The sequence below is a fragment of the Lactuca sativa genome, chromosome 5 (assembly GCF_002870075.4).
Source record: "Lactuca sativa cultivar Salinas chromosome 5, Lsat_Salinas_v11, whole genome shotgun sequence".
Classification (NCBI taxonomy): Eukaryota; Viridiplantae; Streptophyta; class Magnoliopsida; order Asterales; family Asteraceae; genus Lactuca; species Lactuca sativa.
In genome coordinates this window covers 126547723-126567660 of record NC_056627.2, presented here as the reverse complement: position 1 = coordinate 126567660, position 19938 = coordinate 126547723, and the positions used below count along the sequence as shown (strand labels likewise).

The 19938-nt window shown below is 39.2% G+C and overlaps 1 protein-coding gene across 1 annotated transcript; it reads left to right on the top strand.

Annotated features, from left to right (window-relative positions):
- The first annotated feature begins 546 nt into the window (after nucleotides 1-546).
- On the top strand, nucleotides 547-5117 carry LOC111918517 (mitochondrial carrier protein CoAc1). Its single transcript, XM_023914179.3, has 7 exons — nucleotides 547-1464; nucleotides 2090-2175; nucleotides 2402-2612; nucleotides 2849-2993; nucleotides 3076-3260; nucleotides 4349-4471; nucleotides 4691-5117. Exons 1-7 carry the CDS (start codon nucleotides 1273-1275, stop codon nucleotides 4790-4792), a joined length of 1044 nt encoding a protein of 347 aa, XP_023769947.1. The 5' UTR covers nucleotides 547-1272; the 3' UTR covers nucleotides 4793-5117.
- Nucleotides 5118-19938: the final 14821 nt, after the last annotated feature.

Below are 19938 nucleotides of genomic sequence, written 5' to 3'. Positions count from 1 at the left end.
ATTTGGAAAAAAAAATTTAGTGTCGCCGCTATGAAAATGTTCTGCGTCCGCCACTATATATATATATATATATATATATATATATATATATATATATATATATATATATATATATATATATATATATATATATATATATATATATATATATATATATATATATATAATAGTAACAAAAAATACACGAATATACAGCTTTCTACGGTCAAAAGTTGACCAGCCAATCAGAGGACGCGGTCTTCAAAGGCCGTACTGCGGTCTTGGCCGCAGAAAACCGTGGCTTGAAGACGGTGTTCCAGATCCACGTGGCAGAAACCGCGGTTCCAAACCGCACCCCCACACCGATGACACCGATGAGTCTAAGTAGAAAAATATGAATCTATGAGGAAAAAAAAAAGGTTAGATTGTGCTAAGAAAAAACAAAGACGTCCATTTGCTAAACCCTTTTGCGGCAGAGTTCACATGATTGGCAGATAATGGTCAATAATCCAAACGTCCTGTTCAAAAACAGGGGCTCACGATTTTGACCAATTGACATTTATTATTTAAACCCTAAATTCCAATGCAATTTCCCAGAAACTAGTAGATCTACGAAGAAATCTCTCCCAATTTGAGAGAAGGCTCAAGGAAGGTAACAACTTTCCAAAGGAGAACGGGTATCTGATTCTTATTTCACCCCTACTGAAAGAAATTAAATGCATCAAGATACCTGCTCTCCTACGCAACTACAACTTAGAATCAATCAACATCTTAGGTTATATACCAAGGAATCTGAATTGGGTATTGCCGATCTCTTGTTATCTCCGCCGACTCTTGTTTATTGATCATTTCGATTTTAGCTGGAGGATTTTCAGTTTCTAAGGTTTATGTCGAGAAATCTGAATTGAGTATTGCGATTTCTTGTTATTCCGAAGGTTGTTTTTTTTGGTTTTTAAATTGCACGCAAGAGATTTACGGAAAGTAGATCAACAGAGATCCATATGGAATATTGATTCTGTCTTAGGGTAATTCGATCGGTTTGGTATTCTACTTTTACTTTTTTCTGTTTGATGCATATGGTTGTTGTCGTCGGTTACAAAAATTGTCTGGCGAACATATCTCTGTGTGTGCTCAGGCGGTTGTCTCTACATTGGGTTGAGCCAACTGCTAGAGATAGATGGGATAAGGATTATTTCAAATTGCAGGGTGGATAGGGAATAGGGACATTCATAGTGTTTGAAAAGAAAAGGTCGTTTGGTTTTTAGATTGTGATTTTAGGAGTATTTCTTCAAGATGGGTTCTTCCCAAGGTTCTTCACTATCCACAAATGTGGCAGGATTGGTTGAGGGTTCATCTAATGGGAGAGAGGTTGCTTATTTAGATACATTGCCTGTGTATGTCAAGGAACTAATAGCTGGAGGTGCTGCAGGAGCATTTGCTAAAACTGCTGTTGCTCCACTCGAAAGGATTAAGATCTTATTGCAGGTGGGGTTTTGATTAATACTTTGTTTGTTTAGCTTTTCTTTTTAATAATCTCCATGACACTTTAGTTTCATTTTTACAATGGTGTGTCTTTGATTTTTACTGTAGTTGTTTGCTTTCATTGATTGTTAAATTGAGAAGTTCACAATGTAGCATATTAGTATAAGGAACTTGTGATTTTATCAGATGTAGAAGCTGGTTTGTATTTGAGTTCAAAGGGGTTATAATTCAATATGGCATGTTAGAGCTGCATATGTGTTTTACCATATAATGAATGACATTAATACCATTTCAATCATTATCTTGTTTTATTAAATAAAAAACAAGAATGATATGATTCAACTTTCCATATAAGGGTAGTCTTGTACTCGAAGGATGATATCATAATTATCATTATGATGAGAATTTTCTTTGAATTAAATCGATTGCATCCAATGTAAGATAATATTGTTTACTGCCAATTGCATCCATGTGGAATTCGATTTATGTTTTGTTTAATGTTAAAAAAGTTATGATTCAGTAAAAAGATGTAGCAGAAAGACAGGATGAAAATCATGCATCAATATGAATTTTCATACATGATTTTGTTCTATTTGTTATATTATAACTTTTCTATTTCTATATTCAGACTCGAACTCAAGGCTTTCAGTCTCTTGGAGTCTACCAATCACTGAAAAGACTACTAAAGCATGAAGGGCTTCCAGGATTTTACAAGTATGTCTAGCATCATATTATCACTTCCATTTCTCTCATTTTTATTCATTTGTATATCTAGCATCATACCTCCTTTTCTTTCTATTAAGACTTTGCATACGTTATACTTTGAGAAGCGTACTCAACATTACTATAATCGGGTAGAGGAAGAAATGAAAAACAAATGAATGGAAATGGAAGTTGCATAATTTAGAATGTATGTAAATGGTTTGGTGTGTGTTTTCAGAGGAAATGGAGCTAGTGTTCTTCGAATAGTTCCATATGCAGCATTGCATTTCATGACATACGAGCAATACAGATGTTGGGTGTTGGACAACTACACCGGATTATTAGGGACGGGGCCCGTTGTAGATCTCTTAGCCGGCTCAGCAGCTGGAGGCACTGCTGTCTTATGCACTTATCCTCTCGATTTGGCTCGCACCAAACTCGCTTATCAAGTCAGTTTTTTCTTTCTCATCAAATCATTTTAATGTTTTCATTTTTTGATCCCTAAATTGCAAAAATCAGCTAGCTATACTCAAGGACCAAAAATACTAATTTTTTTTTTTACTTAAATGAAGGACCAAAAATGAATTAAAAATAACTTTATAAATATTTGAATGGATTTTATCTACAAATAATTATGGAAATTATCATTTCATCACAATTCTTATTTTGCTTTCTGGTTTTATAGGTTGTGGATGAAAAAGCAAGTTTGGGAAATGGTTGTAAAAGTAAAAGTATTACTACTACTACACAGCCTCGCTACAGTGGCATTAGAAATGTTTTACAAAGTGTTTATACAGAGGGTGGGATGCGTGGCTTGTATCGAGGTGTAGGTATGTTGTTATGTATCATCCTTTATCATATATCATATATTTGCATATTTCTTATAGGCTACTAATTTAATTATCTTTTCAGGTCCAACACTTATTGGTATTCTGCCATATGCTGGTTTGAAGTTTTATATTTATGAGAAGCTGAAAAGACATGTTTCTGAAGAGCATCAGAGATCAATCATGATGCGTTTGTGCTGTGGTGCTTTGGCTGGTTTATTTGGTCAAACTTTCACATACCCTTTAGATGTTGTTAGAAGGCAGATGCAGGTACTACTTAATACTTATGTTATTTTATTTTGCTTTTTGCTTCCTTAAATGCATACAATAGCAACCTACTTGTAATTATCTATTTCTTACATTTTTCAAGCTCTAATTTCTTGTATTACTTTCTTTTGCATTCTACTTATCAAAAATCTACCTGATTAATTATAGTGGTTTCATCCAAATACAAAGCAGTTTTCGCTGATTTAATTCAGTATATTTTTTGGTTAATCTGATAAAAGACCTTATATTTTTGTGTGTCTTTTACCAGATTAAACCTCAACTTTATTTTTTTTTCCTGAAAAAGACCTTGTATTTTTTTATTTTTTCCGAAAAACCCTACTTTGGCTATGTTTCGCATACTAGCTAAAAAGCTGAAAAGCTAGCTGTTAAATAAAAAGTTAGCTGACAGCTGAAAAACTAGCTGATAAAAAATGACGTTTGGTAAAACTAGCTGAAAAGGTAGTTGTTAAATAAAAAGTTAGCTGCCAGCTGAAAAGCTAGCTGCAAGCTGAAAAGCTAGTTGTTAAATAAAAAGTTAACTGATAGCTGAAAAGCTAGCTGATAAAAAATGACGTTTGGTAAAACTAGCTGAAAGATATAAAATGACATAAAAGGTTATTTAAAAGAATGTGTTTCTATAATTAATTAAGGGGTATATTTGGAAAATTAGCTTATAAGCTACTTTTTGGCTTGCCAAACATGACAACTTAAAAAAGCTCGAAAAATAAGCTAGCTTATCAGCTAGCTATGACGCGCCAAACACAGTCTTTGTCTTTTTTTTTTTTCAAAAAAAACCATCAACCTTCTAACTGCCTCCAAATAAACCCTCAACTTTTTCAATTTTTCTCAAAGAAACCTCACATTTTACATATTGTTTGGGAAAAAAAAATGACTAAAAGGGCCAAATGGAAAAAATGAAAAAATACATGGTCTTTTTCAAGTAAAAAACAAATTTGAGGTTTAATCCGGAAAAAAACACAAAATATAAGTTCTTTCATCAGATTAAGCCTAGATTTTTCTAAGTACAATTTTTTTTTTTTTGAAATTACAATGTCCTAATAGAAAGAAATGAAATGAATAATTAATTGTAGGTTGAAAATATGCAAGCCTTAGGGGGTGGTAGACATAAGAATACATGGCAGGGGATCACCACTATTGTCTCTGAACAAGGATGGAGGCAATTATTTGCTGGCCTCAGCATAAATTACATCAAGGTGTACCTCTTCATTTTCTTTCTACTTTCAATTACATACAAGAATCAGCAATCTTAATTCAGTTACACTTGTTTGTTTATATAATAGCAACTAAGAAAATATATACATATATTTATTATAATCTTAATTAAGCTTTTTTATTATTATTTATTTTTTTGCAAATGAAATGTGTAGTATTTATAAAAAAAAATACTAACAGAGACGCACAATTGTTGGCAGATTGTTCCTTCGGTTGCGATTGGTTTCACAGCATATGACATGATGAAGTCATGGCTTCGCATCCCTCCTCGACAAAAAACACAATCGGTCTCTGCTGCATAAATTTCCAAACACATTTTATGCAAAATTTAGACCTCTAAAAGGCAGTTATTGAAATGCAAAAAGTAATATTTTAATCAGAAGCCTATACTTAAGCTTTTAAAGTTTCAGTAGAAGATATATCTATCTGTTGAAACCTTTGAAAGAAAGTGAAAGAGATAGACACGATTATGTGGTGAAGGCTGCTTTGGGAGTTGAACCAAAGTGTAGAATGTTTCTTCTTACAGTCTGTGTTTAGGGACATTATTCCCACTTGTAAATAGTTTTTTTTATGGTGAAATGACACAAATTTAGACTTTGAAATCAAAAAGTTTTTATTTTTTGAGCTTTTGGCTATGTATTTTTTAATTTAGCCGCAAAGCTAGCTAGCAGGTGATTCGGTAAAAAGCTAGCTCATAATTTAACTGAAAAAGATAAAATTATACGATTGCATACAAAAGAATAATTTAATATTATAAGACAAATACGTAAATATGTTTCAATAAATTAAAATAAACATTAAATAACATTTTTCTATTATTTTATGTTTTAGTGAAGTTTTTTGCATCTCCTATCATAATTGCTTGTTATCATGAATATGTCGTATTTTATGATGTACCTCTCGGATTGAATGATTGTCTATTCTGCTGGTCAATAAGATGTTTTGACATTTGTTTCATATGATCTGTTTACAAAAATAAAACTTTAATCATATAATTAATAATTTTAAATTTTAAAATTCTAAATAATAATAACCAATTTGTGTACATTCACAATGCCAAGTGCCCTACCAAACTAAATAGAAAAACCTCTGGTCGTTGAGTATGTTGACATTGGACACAAATTATTATATAGTGTTAATTAGGTTATAACCCGTGGAAACTACAGACAAAAAAGAAAAATAATATTGATAATATAAAATCGTAATGAATAATCAAATATTTGTAAAATAAACTCTAAACTAATAAATTTTTTGATCTTGCAACCAAAAACTCAAGACATAAACTTTCATTTAACATTTATGATTAATTAATTATATAAATGTTTTATATGTAAAGCTGATAATATTTCATTTAATCCTAATTTGTTATGTCATTTGATACATATACATATACAACACAAAATTTAAGAAAAACTTGCCTAACTACATAACAAAATCAAAGTCATCTTTTGATAACATATAACATTCTATCAGGATTTTAAACTTAGATTTATTTTTTATATTTTTTATATTAGTAAACATCATATAACTAACTAATCAAAAACAAATATTGCCAAGTTAGTAATAGTTTTTTCTATAGAAAGAATACAACATATTTGCTTTATATAATTTTAAATTATTCAATGCAATTATATGAAATAAAAACAAAAAATGGGTGCATGAAATGCACCTAACAATATCTTTTGATCCCATAATTATTTTGCATATATATATATATATATATATATATATATATATATATATATATATATATATATATATATATATATATATATATATATATATATATATATATATATATATATATATATATATATATATATATATATATATATATATATATATATATATATATATATATATATATATATATATAGGCAGAGTAACAATTAAGTACGGTGCATATCCCTATATTTGACCAGCATAACTTCTAGGTACTACGTTATCCTAGGATTTTGGCAATTATAACATCAGGTATTATCTTTTCTTAGACTATGAGGCATTATATCTCTTAGGCATAATATCACAACTTATAAGTAGGCATAGTATCTATAGCTACATTATCCTAAGGTTTTAAGCTTTAAAATGATTTGATATTTGTAGATATAAATATATTTAAAAAAAAAACATTTGATAAGCATGTATTCCCCCCCCCCCCCCCCCCCCCCCCCCCTTTCCTCCGGTAAAACATTTAAAGTAGTAAAATAGGGGCCGTCAACTCACCCTAGTCGTGTGAAACCTTTGATGTATGGTTGAATCGGGCTTGGGACCGCTCTAAAGGGTAGCATCTTCTATCAAAGATAGAGAGTGAGAGAGAAGACTGAAAGTGTGTAGAAATGGAATGGCACTGCCTTCTATTTATAGTCGAGTTTTGGAGGTGAGCGTCAGGAAATATTTACACACGCCGCACGTGATTATCATGGCTCCATCCGGAAGTTTCCACGTGTCACTCCCCCACTTGGCCACGTCTCTCACAATCTACTTGAATCAGGTGTGCGGCGTGCGGAGACGCGCACAAAATGATTTTGCAAAAATCATAACTTCTTCGTGTGAGCTCCGATCTAAGCCCTCTCTATATCTATGTGATGATATCAATGGGTACTACAACTCTCTTTTAGGTTGTTTTGGCTAGGTTTGACTTTCATTTTTGTATCTAACAGGGGTAAAAGTAAATGATTTTACAAAAATCATATCTCTCTCATACGTACCCCCGTTTTTAGCAAACTTTTTCCTAAAGTTTATATCTTGAAGAGTACTAAGAAACTCCTGTTTACACTCTTAGTCAAAACTCAACCAATATCTAAGTACTGTTTTGACGTAATTAATTTTAACTACATGATTGATTTCTATTTTTATAAAATCCATAACTCTTACCTTTGGAGCCGGAGTTTTATGAATATTATATCCTTGAGATCACGTTAACGAGTACTATCCATGTATTTTATGTAGCTTATAAAATGGTACAACTTTTCGGAAGTTAATTTTTTAGCCTAATGGATGTTTTTAACAAATAAATGCAATGACTTATTTGATTCTTATTACCTCAAAAATCAAATATTACAATACTAAGCTATTACATCTATTTTCCTACTATTTCCTAATGGTGATCAGTGAACGAAAACCTCTCGGTTGTCACACAGTGAAATCCCTGTAACAGTATCGTCGGTAATGATGATTAAAAATAACCCTTAGGATAGATCCTTAGGGAACAATAAAGAAGAGAACGGGGACGGGTAATCGGTTTAACTGTTTGATAATTAAACATAATTAACTATATTTATTGTGGGTAAAAAACTCTATGTACTCACCAGGTTTCCTAACCTGACCCACTCAGTTTCTTTGTATAATAGGTAACGATACGAAGATATCTGACATTTGGACCTGTTGAGAGATTAAAGGAACTATAGGTCATTAGATATTGTAAGGCCAATAATAATAATGTTTATGATTAGGTTCTTGTATCAGTTATGACATCCCGAGCCTTAATAAATCAATGGAAACATTTCTTCAGAAATACTTTTATGGGACCAAATTCCGCATTAATGAATAAACTCTGTATTGAACAAACATAAATAAAAAGTTTTCAAAATGACCGTAAAAGTGGGGATGTCACATTAAAACATTCTCTTGTTGTTTATCCTTTAAAGATTAAATTCACCATGGAATACACTTATCACTTTCATTTTTTGTTTACAGCCGAGGGTGCTAAAAGTGGTCTTGAATTCAGCAATGTTAAACCTTTCAGTTGGATTCGCTCTAGGATGGATTTCATTCTAGGTATTGATGGTCCCACTAAAGGTGTTTCTAGGGCTCTTGCTTGCTTTAGTAATGTATGTTTCAAGTATATCATTAATCTTATCTATTTAATTAATCAACTAAATTATTATTTATACTTAAATAGTCTTTACATTGGATGATACAACTCTAAGATGGATTTCAGTCCCACCTTCCTTAGTTGGTGTGCCACCTGGATCTTTTGAGCTTGATACAACTTCTTTTTGAAGTGCTTAAAGGTATATTTCTCCACTTCTTTGTGTTTTGTAGCATTCTACTTTCATTTGATTCTATTATATTTATAAAGCATTGCACTTTGAAAATCTCATCTAACTACAAAGCATTTTTTACTATTATAATTGGATAGATTTTAATAAATAATGTTCAAATAAGGACAAAATTTGAAAGCAACATGCTATAATTAGCATTGTACTTTGAACTTTGAAGTACACTGTCTTAATAAGGAAAAGTTAAAAGTATAATGTTATAATAGAAATAAATCAAAATAAGATGCTATAATTCAAAATAATGAAAGTACATTGATTTTTTTGTTTTTTTTGTTTTTTTTTTTTTTTTTGTTTTTTTTTTTTTTTTTTTTTTGCATTTAGGTATTTCTCCATGCCCTTTTGAAATTTCCATATATATTCTTTAAGTTGGTTTTTGTATAGTCATTATGAAATTGGCATTTTAGGCTCTCACAGTTTTAAGTCAATATCTTAGAGTATGTTAACTAATGAAGTTTACTATTAAATGCAAGAAATATCAATGTAATTTCATTGTTGTTGTTTATTATAACGTTGCACTTTCATTTGTTTCTATTATAGCATTTTACTTTGAAAATCTATCCTTTATAAAACTATCATCTAAATATAAAGCAATTTTCACTGTTATAGTTGGTTAGATTTTTAATAGAATAGGGCTTTTGTAGGAAAAAAAAACCAAATGTACAATGCTATAATTTGGTGGATTTGAAGTACAATACATTAATAAGAAAAAAAACTGAAAGTATAATGTTCTATTAGACAATACCTAAATGCGAACAATGAAAGTACAATGCTAATTTTTGGAAAACAATTCTCTAAAAATTAGATGCTAGTAAAAGTACATTGTTGTTTCTTGCATGTAACTATGAATAAATGCTATTCCTACATGCTTAATTAAGTTTGTTTGGTTTCGTGATTCTGACATTAAACCATCTTTATCCAGGATTACTCTTGAGTGTGTCTAATGAAGGTTAACCGAACTAATTTCATTCAACATTTTTGGCACATGAAAGAATAAATATTGGTAAGAAAAACTAATCTTATTTGCATTTTATAAATGTTCATTTTATGCAATCCTTATTTTATTTTTATTTTTTTGGTTTTCATAGGTTTTAGTTGAGATTTTAGGAAGTCGTCAGGGGCAAGATAGTCTTTACATTGGATGCATGAAATCCGGTGAGCTAGATTCGGGCTTGATCCTAAAAGAGGTCATAATAGAGGGAAATGGTATAATCCAAAGATTTCCCCAAATTCCAAGGCCAAGTAAGAAACATTTTAATATAATTTTTGTCATATCCATTTATTGGATTTTAAAGCTTTTCTGTTTATTGACATAATTGGTGTATATATTGTAACACTCAGTTCCTGGTACGTATTTAAATTCAAGTAATTTCATATTTTGCTCTGGGACTCAGTGAGTTGGAGGCCCAACTCGTCGAGTAGACTGGATTTCTGGTTGCGGGGGTTAAGTGGCCTACTCGACGAGTCGGGAGCCCGACTCGGCGAGTAGGGTTGTCTAGATAAACCCTAGCATTTAGGGGTTACACCCTATTTAAACACCTTAAGTGGTACCCTTTGCAGCCTCCAACACCCTCAGACCACCCCCACGAAGCCCTAACTGTTTTTGAGTGATTTTGAGCTCTTTGTGCCATTTTGTGCAAGTTAGAAGGTTGAAGAAAAGAAGAAGGAGCTTGGGATTTCAGAAGGAGCTAGGAGATCCAGAGGTTTTGCTTCATTTCCTGTTTATTGGAAGTAACAAGTCCATACCTTGCTTCTTCTTTCATTAGATACTCTTTTTGGAGTAACTTAGGGTTTTTGGTAGCCATTTTGGAGCCATTCTTGGATGCAACCACGATTTTGGGATAAGAACTTCAGATCTGGAGCCATTGGGGGTTCCTATGGCATAAAGGTGCCAAATTTAATGCCATAAGAACCCCATGCACCATATTAACCCCTTTTTAGAGCCTTTTGAGCCAAAAAACCCATGCATGGACATCAAGTTCGTAACTTTACGTATAATATGGACCCCAGGAGGTCAGATCTATGGTTTAGATGCCTTGAGACCCACTGAAATTGACTGTATAGTTTTGGACAAAGAAGGAATCGGCGATTCGGGTTGCAGTTTGCCCTAGAATGACTTCTAGAAGTGGTCTTCGGTTGAGTTGAAGGAAAACTCAGCCTGTTGGGGTTAGTTATGGAATTGAAGATCAAAGGACTCGACGAGTTCAAGGCAATGTCCCAACCGCATGAAGACAGACTCGACCAGTTCAAGGAGAACTTAGCGAGTCATAGACTAAACACCTTCATACGGATGGAGATGAACTCGACGAGTTCAAGGATGACCTCGGCAAGTCAGTTGAAGAAGGTCTCGATGTTTGTGGAATGCAAACTCGTTGAGCTCTTGCTAGACTCGACGAGTAGTAAGGGGATTGTATCATTTCGAGGACGTGGGGACTCGACGAGTTGGTGGACCAACTCGGCGAGTCTAGTCAACCAGATGTTGACTTTGACCAGGGATTTGACCTTGACTTTGACTTGGACTTGAGTTGACCCTTGTGAGAGTTATGAGTATGAATTGGTAATGTAGAAAGGATGATGTGTAGGGATTGAGGAGTCGAGAATAGTTGATTTTTATACCGAGGACAGTGCAAACACTACACGACATTGAGGTGAGTTACCTTCTAGTAGAGGTGGGCCTACGACCACAATGTCGGCCTACCAGCAGGAGTTGTCTTTAGATGATTGTCTTTGTGATAATTGTCTAGGTTTGCTACTAGCTGATGTGTCTTATGTGCCAGTATGATATGTTATATGCAATAGTGGTAGTAGGAGGGGAATAGTCTCTCGATCCGGTCGTTAGGATGGAAGGGTAGGTCGGACACCCCAAATATGTCTGACAGCATGATTATGATATGTTATTATGTGATAATGGTAGGGGTGAAACAGTCCCCGTGGCCGGTTGAGATAGACCGGAGGGTAGGAAGGCACCCCAGAATGGCCTGACACGGGTAGGTCAGCACCCCATAATGGCTTGACATGGTTAGGTCAGCACCCCAGAATGGCTTGACATGGGTAGCTCAGCACCCCAGAATGGCTTGACATGGGTAGGTCGGGCACCCCAGAACTGCCCGACAGTATGTATGATTGCATGGTATGTGGTATGATGGGGGAACTCAATAAGCTTTGTGCTTTTGGTTTTCAGTTTTGGTTTCAAGTACCTCTTCGTCGAAGGGAAAGGAGCCGACTGGGTAGCAGCACATCGCACACACATGATTCCGCATTTGAGATTTTTGGGATTGTACTCTGACATTATTACTATTTGACGTTATGGTTTTTGAGACATGTAAATATGGTTTATGAATTAATATGATATCATTAATGTTTTCCTCAAACAAATTTTATAAGCAATATAATTAAAACAAAAATTCCTGGTCTCGATTTTTGGGATGTTACAAGTTGGTATCAGAGCCTTGGTTTAAAGGATTCAGGCACACCTTCGGGGGATGTCTGGACTCAAATCGAGGGCTTGAAAGATTTCTACAAGAAAATAGTTTTCTAAAACTTAAAAATAAGGATTTTTGAGAAAGAAAAAGGTGTGTGATGCGTGCGACCGACCGAGCTCAAGTAAGTTTTTCCCCAAGATACCCATACATGATATGTTATGTTATATGATATGATTATGAGAACTGCATGATAGACAAGGGTTGAGGATCTAGGGAGGATGCATGTATTCCTGTTATGTGATTATGAGAACTGCATGCTAGATTAGGGCTAAGGATCTAGGAAGGATGCCTTATATGCCTATTGTATGAGCTTATTGAGCTATATGCTAGGGCTGGTTAGTCAGCAGTATGATAGCCTAATTAGGTTATGCTTGGTTATGTTACTCGATGCACGAATGTTGCTTGCTTTGTGATTATAGGGGGTTCTAGCTAGCTTTACCTAACTAGTAAGCGAATATGTAATAGTATTCGCAAGCTAGTTAGGGAAGGGTGGTAGGGACTCCTTGTGCAGCTAATGGCGGAGAGTAGGTCTGAGAGTACCTTAGGACAAGCCTAGGATGAGATTATCTTGGAAACAAGTATTAGTATAAGGGACTTGGTGAAGTTGAAGCAATCCCTAAGGAAATTATGGACAGATGTGGAAGGTAGTATGGGCCCGTACTATTGGAAGCATAGGATTCGTACTCGAATCAAGGAGGGCTTTGAAAGAACCAGGGAACTTGGAGAGTGTGTGAGACCTCTCAAGAGTTTGTATGACCCTGACGTTTATGTGTTTTATTTCAGAACGACGATTATGCGACATGGAGCAGAGGGTTCAGGGTCTGGATCAAGATCATGATCAGGCTCGGGCGCGGGATCCGAGCAGGTTAATGATGGGCTACACGAGTTCATCGCGTCTGAGATCACGAGAGGTATCCTTGAGGTGACCCCAGTCATTTTCGAGTCGATCAAGGAAGGGATTATTGAGCTAATGGAGGATCGCCTCCAAACATCCAGGAGTGACTTGTCGTCCATCCAGTCAGGGATGTGCACACTGTCCTTCAAAGACTTAAGGGGGAGTGGTGCACCAGACTTTCATGGGTTGAAGGACCTCATTGTTGCCAGGAGATGGATCGCAGACATTGAGTTGTGCAGCTAGCGAGCTTCTGCCTAGAAGGGTCGAAGGTCCGCTTTGTTGCGGGTTGTTTGAGGGATAGAGCTAGGGATTGGTAGAAGTCGGTTAGTGACTCACTGGGAGCCCTAGCCATCGAGGCCATGACATGGTTGGACTTTGTGACAAGGTTTAGGGTTGAGTTTGCGCCAGCTGTAGAGCTTCAACAGCTGGCCAGAAAGTTTCTTGATATGAGAAAGACTACTGAGACAGTGTCGAAGATCACTGCCAAGTTCTGAGAGAAGGCTTTATTGGTAACTCAATATGCAGGGGATCAGGAGATACGAAAGACCCGCTATCATGACATGTTGAGGGCTGATATTCGGGAGCATGTCAGCTACTCAGCCTGCCCGACCCTGGAGTCCATGATTGCCAGGGCGAGGGAGATGGAGATTGATTTAGATCACCTCAAGAAGAGGAAGGCAGAGGCGGAGCAGGTTACTAGGGTTTCAGGGAAGAAACCCAAGGGATCATCCGACACTAGGTCAAAGGGCCAGCCGGGCCACAGCCGCTGCAGGAAATGCAACAGGCCGCATGAGGGAGCTTGTAGAGCAGGATCATCGGGGATGCTACAAGTGTGGTAAGACGAGGCACTTTGGCAGGGATTGTACTGCCCCTGCCCCCACTATTCAGACGTTATACCTAATTTGCTTTCATTGCAATCAGAGGGGCCATAAAAAGGCCAACTACCCTAGGTTGACAACAGCAGCGCCAGTGGTAGCGCCAACTCCAGCAACTACACGGGTTACGGATGGCTAGAAGGTCAAGTAAGAGGCTCCATTGGTGAGGAGCCAAGCTTTCCAGTTGACAGCCGAGGAGGCACGCGCCGCACCCAATGTGGTGACGGGTATGGTTTCTTCTCTCTAACTTTTATTATATGTCGTTTGTGATATTAATGTGTCATGTTATATGTTTTGTTTAGGATCGTTCCATGTGAATGGTATCCCAGTTTAGGTGTTGTTTGAATCGGGTGCTACCCGATCATTTGTCTCTCTTGCGCTTAGCAAGAGGTTCCCTGAGTCTTCAGGCATGTTGCCCTCTAAAGGTCGAGATTGCAGACGACCGATCAGTGCGAGCATCAGAGGTGTTCAGGGATTGTGTTTTGAGGTTGTTTGAGGAGCGCTACTTGGTAGACTTGGTTCCCATACCATTTCGGGGGAACAATGTTATTATAGGCATGGATTGATTGAGCCCCAAAGAGGCAGTGATCGGCTGCGCGCAACAGTTGGTCCGGGTCAGGACCCCAAGTAGGGGAGAGCTGGTGATTCAGGGCGAGAGGCTAGAACATGGACCGGCTTTATGTTCAGTAGTGAGAGCTAGGCGTTATCTGCAGGAGGGGTGCGTAGGGTATGTCGCTTATGTTTTGGATACCCGGGAGGCGGGTGAGGCGACGGTGAGTGATGTGCCGGTGTTACGATAGTACGCGGCTGTATTTCCAGAGGAGCTGCCTAGGATACCTTCAGAGAGGCAGGTAGAGTTCAGGATCAAACTAGTCCCTGGTGCGGCTCCGATAGCCAAGGCATCGTATCGGTTGGCTCCTCTTGAGATGCAGGAGTTGTCTACACAGGTGCAGGAGCTGTTTGACAAAGGATTCATCAGACTGAGTAGTTCACCCTGGGAAGCCCCGATTCTATTTGTACCGGGAGCTGAATAAGGTAACGGGGAAGAACCCTTACCCACTCCCGATGATTGATGATCTCTTTGACCAGCTTCAGGGAGCATCTTGGTTCTCCAAGATTGATCTGCGTTCGTGTTATCATCGGATGAGGGTCAGAGAGGAGGATGTGCAAAAGACTGCTTTTCGGACATGCTATGGTCACTATGATTTCATGGTGATGCCTTTCGGGCTCACCGATGCTCATGTCGCGTTCATGGATCTCATTAACCGTGTGTGCAGATCGATGTTGGATCAGTCTATGATAGTTTTCATCAATGACATCTTGGTTTATTCCAAGACGCAGGAGCAACATGAGGAGCACTTGTGAGATGTGTTTGATACTCTGATGAGGGAGATCTTATATGCCAAGTTCTCTAAATGTCAGTTCTGGTTGCGCGAGGTGCAGTTTCTTGGGCACCCCTTCAACCAGAATGAGATTTCGGTCGACCCAGCCAAAGTGGAGGCCGTGATGAGGTGGGAGGTTTCGAGATCTCCATTTGAGATTTGGAGCTTCCTGGGACTGGCATGTTATTATCGGAGATTCATTCAGGACTTATCCAAGATAGCCATGCCCTTGACTCGGTTGACAAGGAAAGTCGTGGTCTTTCATTGGGGGCCTAAGCAGTAGGTCGCATTTGAAGCACTGAGACAGAGATTGTGTGAGGTGCTAATCGTAGACCTGTCTGAGGGCATGGATGATTTTGTAGTGTATTGCGATGCATCCATCTCGGGTTTGGGCATGGTATTGATGCAGAGGGGGCATGTTATCGCCTACGCTTCCAGGCAGTTGAAGCCTCATGAGGCGAACTATCCGAGGCATGACTTGGAGTTGGGCGCAGGTGTTTTCGCCCTCAAGATTTGGCGTCATTACCTCTATGGGGTCCGTTGTACCATTTACACGGACCATAAGAGTTTAAGGTACCTCATGGATCAACCAAATCCGAATATGAGACAGCGTCGATGGCTAGATGTGGTGAAGGATTACGATTATGAGACCGTCTACCACCCGGGGAAGGCCAATTTCATGGCCGATGCGCTTATCCGCAAGGCAGCACCGATCAGAGATATTTGCTTGAGGATGACCGTGGTGACTCTACTGTCGGAGCGGATTCGAGAGGCCCAGCAGGAGGCTATGAAGGAGGAACATCGTAAGAGTGAGCGTATTGTGGGTCATGTTTCCTCCTTCGATTACGACAGTCATGGATTATTGACACTACACCGTAGGGTGTGGGTCCCATACCATGGAGGTGTGCACCAGGTATTCATGGAGGAGGCGCACAAATCCAGGCTTTCCATCCATCCCGGGACGACAAAGATGTATAGGGATCTTCGTCCTGATTATTGGTGGCCCTGCATGAAGCGGGATGTAGCTTGGTATGTTGAGATATCGCGGCAAGATCTAGCCATTGGATATCTCGATGTGGAAATGGGAAGATATCACTATGGATTTCATCACGAAGCTTCTCAGGACCACGTGAGGAGTGGATTCGATTTGGGTCATCGTGGATCGGTTGACCAAGAGCGCCCATTTCATTATGATTCAGAAGAGCATTTCGTCCGAAAGGTTGGCCGACATCTACATCAGAGAGCTAGTGGCTCGGTATGGCGTGCCCGTCACGGTGGTTTCTGATAGAGACGTGCGGTTCACTTCCAGATTCTGCACTTTAGCATCGCTTTTCACCTGCAGACGGATGGTCAGAGCGAGCGAACCATCCAGACTTTGGAGGATATGTTGCGGGCATGCATTTTAGACGTTGGAGGTAGTTGGGATACTTACCTTCCATTGGCAGAGTTTTCCTACAATAACAACTATCATGCAAGTATCGATCGTCCTCCCTTCGACATGTTGTACGGGAGGAAGTGCATGACCCCGATATGTTGGGGTGAGGTTGGAAAGAGGGTCATGGGGAGTACTGAAGTGGTACTCAAGACTACACAGAGGATTTAGCAGGTTCGGGGAAGGCTTCAGACGTCTCAGAGCCGGCAGAAGAGTTATGCTGACAAGCGATGTTCGGACTTGGAATTCTAGGTCAGGGATATGGTGCTTCTGAAGGTGTCACCTTGGAAATGTGTCATTCGGTTCAGGAGGCAGTGCAAGTTGGGCCCCAGGTACATTGGACCCTTCAGGGTTGTAGCCCAAGTGGAGGTAGCATATAGGTTGGACTAGCTAGCCGAACACAGTCAGATTCATAGTACCTTTCACGTCTCCTAGTTGCAGAAGTGTCTGGAAGACGATTCGGCAGTGGTGCCTTTAGAGGATATTCAGGTGGATGACAGCCTGAACTACATCGAGCGGCCAATAGCTATTCTCGACAAGAAGTCGAGGGATCCGAGGAACAAGAGGGTGGAGTTGGAGAAGGTGCAATGGAAGCACCACAAGGGCTTAAAATGGACCTGGGAGTCGGAGGACGAGATGAGGGAGCACTACCCTGAGCTTTTTCCGAATTCAACAGCAGATTTCGAGGACAAAATCTAAAATAAGTAGGGGAGTTTTGTAACACTCGGTTCCTGGTACGTAATTGAATTCAAGTAATTTCATGTTTTGCTCTGAGACTCGGGGAGTTGGAGGCCTAACTCGTTGAGTTGACTGGATTTCTGGTTGCGAGGATTAAGTGACCTACTCGACGAGTCGGGAGCCCGACTCGACGAGTAGCTGTCTGGATGAAACCATAATATTTAGGGTTTGCACCCAATTTAAACACCTTAAGTGGTTCCCTTTGCAGCCTCCAACACCCTCATACCACCCCCATGAAACCCTAACCGTTTTTGAGTGATTTTGAGCTCTTTGTGCCATTTTGTGCATGTTAGAAGGTTGAAGAGAAGAAGAAGGAGCTAGGAGATCCAGAGGTTTTGCTTCATTTCCTGTTTATTAGAGGTAAAAAGTCCAGACCTTGCTTCTCCTTTCATTAGATACTCTTTTTGGAGTAACTTAGGATTTTTGGAAGCCATTTTGGAGCCATTCTTGGATGCAACCACGATTTGGGATAAGAACTTCAGATCTGGAGCCATTGGGGGTTCCTATGGCACAAAGGTGCCAAATTTATTGCCATAAGAACCCCATGCACCATATTAACCCCATTTTAGAGCCTTTTGAGCCAAAAACCCCATGCATGGACATCAAGTTCGTAACTTTACATATATGGACCCTAGGAGGTCAGATCTATGGTTTAGATGCCTTGAGACCCACTAAAATCGACTGTATAGTTTTGGACAAAAAGGGACTCGACGAGTCGCTTAGGTGACTCGGCGATTCGGGTCGCAGTTTGCCCTAAAACGACTTCTGGAAGTGGTCTTTGGTTGAGTTGAAGGAAAACTCAGCCTGTTTGGGTTAGTTATCGACTTGAAGATTAAAGGAATCAACGAGTTGAAGGCAATGTCCCAACCACATGAAGACAGACTTGACGAGTTCAAGGAAAACTTGGCGGGTCATAGACTGAACACCATCATATGGATGAAGATGAACTCGACGAGTTCAAGGATGAACTCGACAAGTCAGTTGAAGAAGGTCCCAATGTTTGTTGAATGCAAACTCGTCGATCTGTTGCTAAACTCGACGAGTAGGAAAGGGGTTGTAGCATTTTTAGGACGTGGGGACTCGACGAGTTGGTGGACCAACTCGGCGAGTCTAGTGAACCAGATGTTGACTTTGACCAGGGATTTGACCTTGACTTTGACTTGGACTTGAGTTGAACCTTGTGAGAGTTATGAGTATGAAATCGTAATGTAGAAAGGATGTTGTGTAGGGATTGAGGAGTCGAGAACTGCCCTACAATATGTATGATTGCATGGTATGTGGTATGATGGGGGAACTCACTAAGCTTTGTGTAACATCCCAAAATTCAAGACTAAAAATTTCTTTTAATAAACCATTACTTTAAGCAAAGTCACCAATCCAAAACATAATCGAAGTATTAATTTCCAAAACACATGTTCGTTATCAGAGTAAACATTCCCAGGCTGTCTAATCTATGGTGTGTGACATGCGATCACCCCGAACTCTTCCCTCCGCTACCGGAAGTACCTGAAACCAAAACTGAAAACCTTAAGCACGAAGCTTATTGAGTTCCCCACCCTACCACATACCATGCATAACCACATACTGCACATATTGGGCCACACCCGCTATCCTGGGCCTCGCCCCCTACCCCGGGCCTCGCCCACTACAACGGCCCCGCTTGGCTTTGAGCCCCACTCGGATACAGATATGTTTCACTTAGGCCTCGCCCACTAAAATATAATAGCACATAAACATATCACATCACATCACATAAGCTAAAAACATACTAACGGATCTTGTCCTAAGGCATCACCTGTCTCTGGGCCCCGCCCTTGTCATGCTACTGATGAGTCATGGAACCCCGTCCATACTCCTGCTGATAGTGAGGTACGGGCCCAGCCCACCCTCACTCCTTCCCTATCTTGGGCCTCGCCCCTGATCTGCTGCTAATAAGATGTGGAACACCATCCACACTCTGCTATTGGTGAGTTACGGGACCTCGCCCACACTCACCTCCCTACCAGGCATATATAAGTATCACACAGACAACAAGTATAGACTATCACATAAGTCATTCCTTGGCCACCCGCCCGCTATCATTGGACCTTGTCCTGAATATCATACTAGCATACTGTGCCTAAGGCTAACCCTCGGGTCTTCTAATCATACTACATGGGCCGACATTGTGGCCGTAGACCCATTCACACAAAAGGGAAACTCACCTGCACTGGCTGAACTTGCTGATGATCCCACTAGCTGCTACCCGACAACTCTCTGAACTCCTGCTCCACTAGCTCCCCGAGCTACCAATATCAATGCAACACTGAGTCTAACTGACCCCCGAAATACAACCAAGTCAACTCTGGTCAAAGTCAAGGTCCTGGTCAAGGTCAACCTTCCAGGTCAACCCTACTCGCCGAGTCACCCTACTGACTCGCCGAGTTCATATGTTTAGAGTCCTTCCATTCGCGACTCGACTCGCCGAGTCAGTCCATGACTCACCGAGTCTACCGATTACTGAGTCCTGACCTGTCCAACTCACCGAGTTCCACTCGACTCACCGATTCGAGTCTCAACTCGAAGGGTTTGGGGTTTCACGACTTG